Source organism: Cucurbita maxima, unplaced genomic scaffold (assembly GCF_002738345.1).
Source record: "Cucurbita maxima cultivar Rimu unplaced genomic scaffold, Cmax_1.0 Cma_Scf00085, whole genome shotgun sequence".
Classification (NCBI taxonomy): Eukaryota; Viridiplantae; Streptophyta; class Magnoliopsida; order Cucurbitales; family Cucurbitaceae; genus Cucurbita; species Cucurbita maxima.
Window position 1 is genome coordinate 300764 of NW_019272101.1, and position 4315 is coordinate 305078.

The 4315-nt window shown below is 34.3% G+C and overlaps 1 protein-coding gene across 1 annotated transcript in view; it reads right to left on the minus strand.

The window, feature by feature from the left end:
- Window positions 1-557: 557 nt before the first annotated feature.
- Window positions 558-4315, minus strand: part of LOC111472745 (spastin) — an 8425-nt gene continuing 4667 nt past the window's right edge. Inside the window, exons 10-14 of the mRNA XM_023118386.1 lie at window positions 3532-3622; window positions 2716-2751; window positions 2017-2082; window positions 1918-1949; window positions 558-854 (exon numbers count right to left, since the gene is read on the minus strand). Coding sequence (XP_022974154.1) covers window positions 738-854; window positions 1918-1949; window positions 2017-2082; window positions 2716-2751; window positions 3532-3622 — 342 coding nt within the window. The 3' untranslated portion in view covers window positions 558-737. The remainder of the gene's footprint in view (window positions 855-1917; window positions 1950-2016; window positions 2083-2715; window positions 2752-3531; window positions 3623-4315) is intronic.

Below are 4315 nucleotides of genomic sequence, written 5' to 3' on the forward strand. Positions count from 1 at the left end.
TTAAAATCTATTTTAATTGTATAACTAAAATTGTCTCATTTATATGTAAAAAAGAATAGTTATCAACCAAAATGTCAGATATTCAAATGTTTGAAGTAAAAAATAAAAAAATAAAAAAATAAAAAAATTATTAAGTTGATTAACATGATTTGAAGACATGTTTTTAAAATAAAATTAATAATTACCCTTTAAATTTATTTTTTTAAAAGATAAATAAAACATCAACAAGGTGAAGTTTAAAAGTTAATAATTTGACAATATTATAAATATATTTTATCAAATATATACGTTTAACTAAAAATATATTTCATGAACAAAAAATTAATGGAAGAGATAATGATTAAATAATAATAATAATAATCGAAAAATTTAGCAATTGTTATTATTTAAGTAAAATAATAATAAACGTTATCGGAAGCGCCGAAGAATTCATACTTAATTAAATAAAATTGATATGAAATAATAATAATAAACGTTATCGGAAGCGCCGAAGAATTCATACTTAATTAAATAAAATTGATATGAAATATTATATTAAATCTCCTAAAATCAAAATATATTTCGTAATTATTTTTTTAATTAATTTACTAAACAAGAAAACAAAGAATTGAGCTATTTAGAAGTTTGTTTGAAGGTAAGGCTGTACAGTATTATAGCATAGAGAATGGGGAAGGGGTTCTGTTCAGTTTACTTCACAACAACAGCTGCCTCTAACAAACACTGAATTTCTTCATTGTCTAATTGGATCCAAAACTTTGGTTCCATTGTTCAAGCTCCTGCCACCTGCTTTTGTTTAGACTGGGCCTGATCACTTTCATTGCCTCCTGGAAATCTTCGTACTTTAATGATCTTATCTGGTGCACAAAAGATATAAATTTTCAGTTTTAGACACAATGTTTGCATGAGATTACCCTGTAATAGCTAAGATTATTGGTTATGATACGATAATCGAAGTTTAATGATCTCGAATGCGCAAAATGAAAGGGAAGGAGACAAGTCTTAGGCAGTTCAAAACGCTCGTCTTTCCTGAGAAGCTACTATAAAACGCACTGCTGCTATATAATCACACTAATGGAATTAGACACAACGTTTGCATGATATTACCCTGTAACGGGTAAGATTATGATATTATAATCGAAGTTTAATGATCTCGAAGTTTGCATGATATTACCCTGTAACGGGTAAGATTATGATATTATAATCGAAGTTTAATGATCTCGAATGCGCAAAATGAAAGGAAAGGAGACAAGTCTCAGGCAGTTCAAAATGCCCAAGTCTCTCCAAACAAGCTACTATAAAGCGCACACTTCTTATCTCATTCTATTTAATCACTCTAATGCATGATATTACCCTGTAACAGGTAAGATTATGATATGATAATCGAAGTTTAATGACTCAAATGCGCAAAATGAGAGGAAAGGAGACAAGTCTCAGGCAGTTCAAAATGCCCAAGTCTCTCCAAACAAGCTACTATAAAACGCACACTTCTTATCTCATTCTATTTAGTCACTCTAATGCATGATATTACCCTGTAACAGGTAAGATTATGATATGATAATCGAAGTTTAATGACTCAAATGCGCAAAATGAGAGGAAAGGAGACAAGTCTAAGGCAGTTCAAAATGCACGAGTCTCCCCGAACAAGCTACTATAAAACGCACACTACTACTCATCTGCAGGCAGTTCAAAATGCACGAGTCTCCCCGAACAAGCTACTATAAAACGCACACTACTACTCATCTGCTTCTATATAGTCAATCTAAGGGAATTAGACACAGTTTCTGCATGAGATTACGCCGTAACAGATAAGATTATCTGATTAACAGGTCAACTTCAGAGTTCTTTTTATTAGTATCAGTGAGTGTCGGGCCAGTTCACAGAGTTTAAAAGTATAAGAACAGTTTTTATGTGAGTCACCTGATCTGCCTTTACTGTGAGAATGTTCCCACCTAGCTCCCTAATTGGCATCATTGCAGCTTCCTCGCACAAGGCCCTTTACTGTGAGAATGTTCCCACCTAGCTCCCTAATTGGCATCATTGCAGCTTCCTCGCACAAGGCCTGTAGATCACTTCCCGAGTATCCTGTTCATGTAAATAATACCATGAGTTTTTTTTTTTTTTGGCTCAAGCACCAAGTTGTTAAGATTCACTCTCCAACTGGATGGGGTTTTATCTATTATGTGAAGAACCCAGTAAGAGGACCGGAAAGGTTTTCTAGGATAACAGTACAACGTGGGAGGAAACTCCGAGTGTGGCTTCGTAAGAGGACCGGAAAGGTTTTCTAGGATAACAGTACAACGTGGGAGGAAACTCCGAGTGTGGCTTCTGTTTCTAGCTTTTTTCAGGGCATTCCTATGTAACCATGTTCTTAATCACTAACCATGAGAGCTCCTACTTGCAAATGTTCCTTATTTGTTCTGCTAAATCCAGTCAGATACTCGAAACAAATACTTCCTTTTGTTTTGATACCCGAAAAAGTAAAAGTGACCGAGATGCAAGGGAAAAACTTTTGTTTAACATTTCCAGATTTCAGCATGGCCATTCTAGTTCTAACTTCTAACTTCTGTGTTCTTATTCTTAATAGAAGTTTGGTTTCTTATTTAAAAGTAAATAACATGCACAAAGACTCTGTCCACGCTGTTCTTAAAGTCATGCAAATTTCTCGACTAGTGAAGTACTGAAAGATTACAAAATTTAGGGAAAAAAGTATGGTACCTTCAGTCTGTGTAACTAGTCTCTCTAGATCTCTACCTGTCAAGGAAAATGAGGCATGTATGTTAATCAAAGTAACTTAGCAAAAAAAATAAATAAATAAATAAAGGTTTGGCAGAAGGGATAAACATATAGAGCGGAAGAGCACATTCCATTAGCAAATGAAAGCATGATCTACAATGCAATATAAGCAATTGATCAGAAGAGGACATACAATTTTAAATAGCACACTAAATTAATCAATCAGACCTCAAAAGTACGGTCCATCCAAGCATAGCTCATTGAATAAGTTACCAATTACCATTCTAAAAGTTGATGGTTCAATCCCCACCCCATGATTGTTGAACAAAAAAAGCTTGGAAGTATTAATTACAGTAAAAGGCTGAATTTTGGATGAACATAAATGACAATTATGAAATAGTTAATAGGTACGGGCTTGTGGTACTGTTAACCGGGCAGAGAGAGGTATTTGAAGTCCACAGTCATAACCATCAGCTAACATCCAAACTGACCAATCCCATAGGACCATCACCCTACTGCCTTACAATAAAGAGTTTTTGTTTTAAGTTACAATAAAGAGTTAAAACTGTTGAATATTTAATATTTGGTAAGTCTACTCACTGCCATAATTTCAACTCATAAACTTACATAAAAGTTTACAACTTCCTTCAGCCACTTAGCAAACTTTACAATGTTTATGGAATCAAATAACCTTTTTTTTAGTGTTATATACACATTTTCGTGAAAAGAGAAGAAAAGAGCAGGCGGGGGTGTTTAAGGGAATATCTCACGGGAACTTCACTAAAACCTCTTTCTTACTTGGTAGAGAAAATGACTGTCCCTTGAGCTTGTGCTTGAGAAGAAGTCTTCTACCGTTTCCATCTGGCAAGGGAATGTAAATTCTCTTCACCTGTATTATTATTATTATTATTAGTACTATTGACTACATAGAAAGCTTTTAGTGAAGTAAACTACATAAAGGATCTTGTGTTTGGCTAATGTAATAGCTATGTTCGTCGCACTAACCAAATATGCATGCCCACATGAGAGTGTGCGAGTGAGAAAAAGAGAGCATTTTCAAATTGACAAGTTCTTGCTCATCTTCAAAAATATTTTTAATCAGTGTGCAATAATGATTTTTGTAGAACTAAAAACTCTTTAACATTTCCATCTACTCAGAATTCAAAACTGAGTACAGACTATATTATGATCATTAACTTAAATAGTCACATAACTCATCTGTGATCCCAAAACATTGATTTCATGGGCAAATATCAAGGCATTTTGACCACCAACTAAACCCAGCCTAGGGGCAGCCTACGATAAAAACAACATACATGGGGACGGCATTTTGACCACCAACTAAACCCAGCCTAGGGGCAGCCTACGATAAAAACAACATACATGGGGACTATTCACTTCAATTGATAGTTCTTGGAAAGAACTCTAGGATACCCTTACATTAAATACTTCTTTGTGGGATTCTATTTCTCGGGACTTTTGTAATTATCATCTTGGTTTGATTCCTTTGAAGTGGAGCCCCCTCATTTGATAGGACTCCTCTTGTTTGACTCTTTTTTATGCCATTTTTTCTCAATGAGGA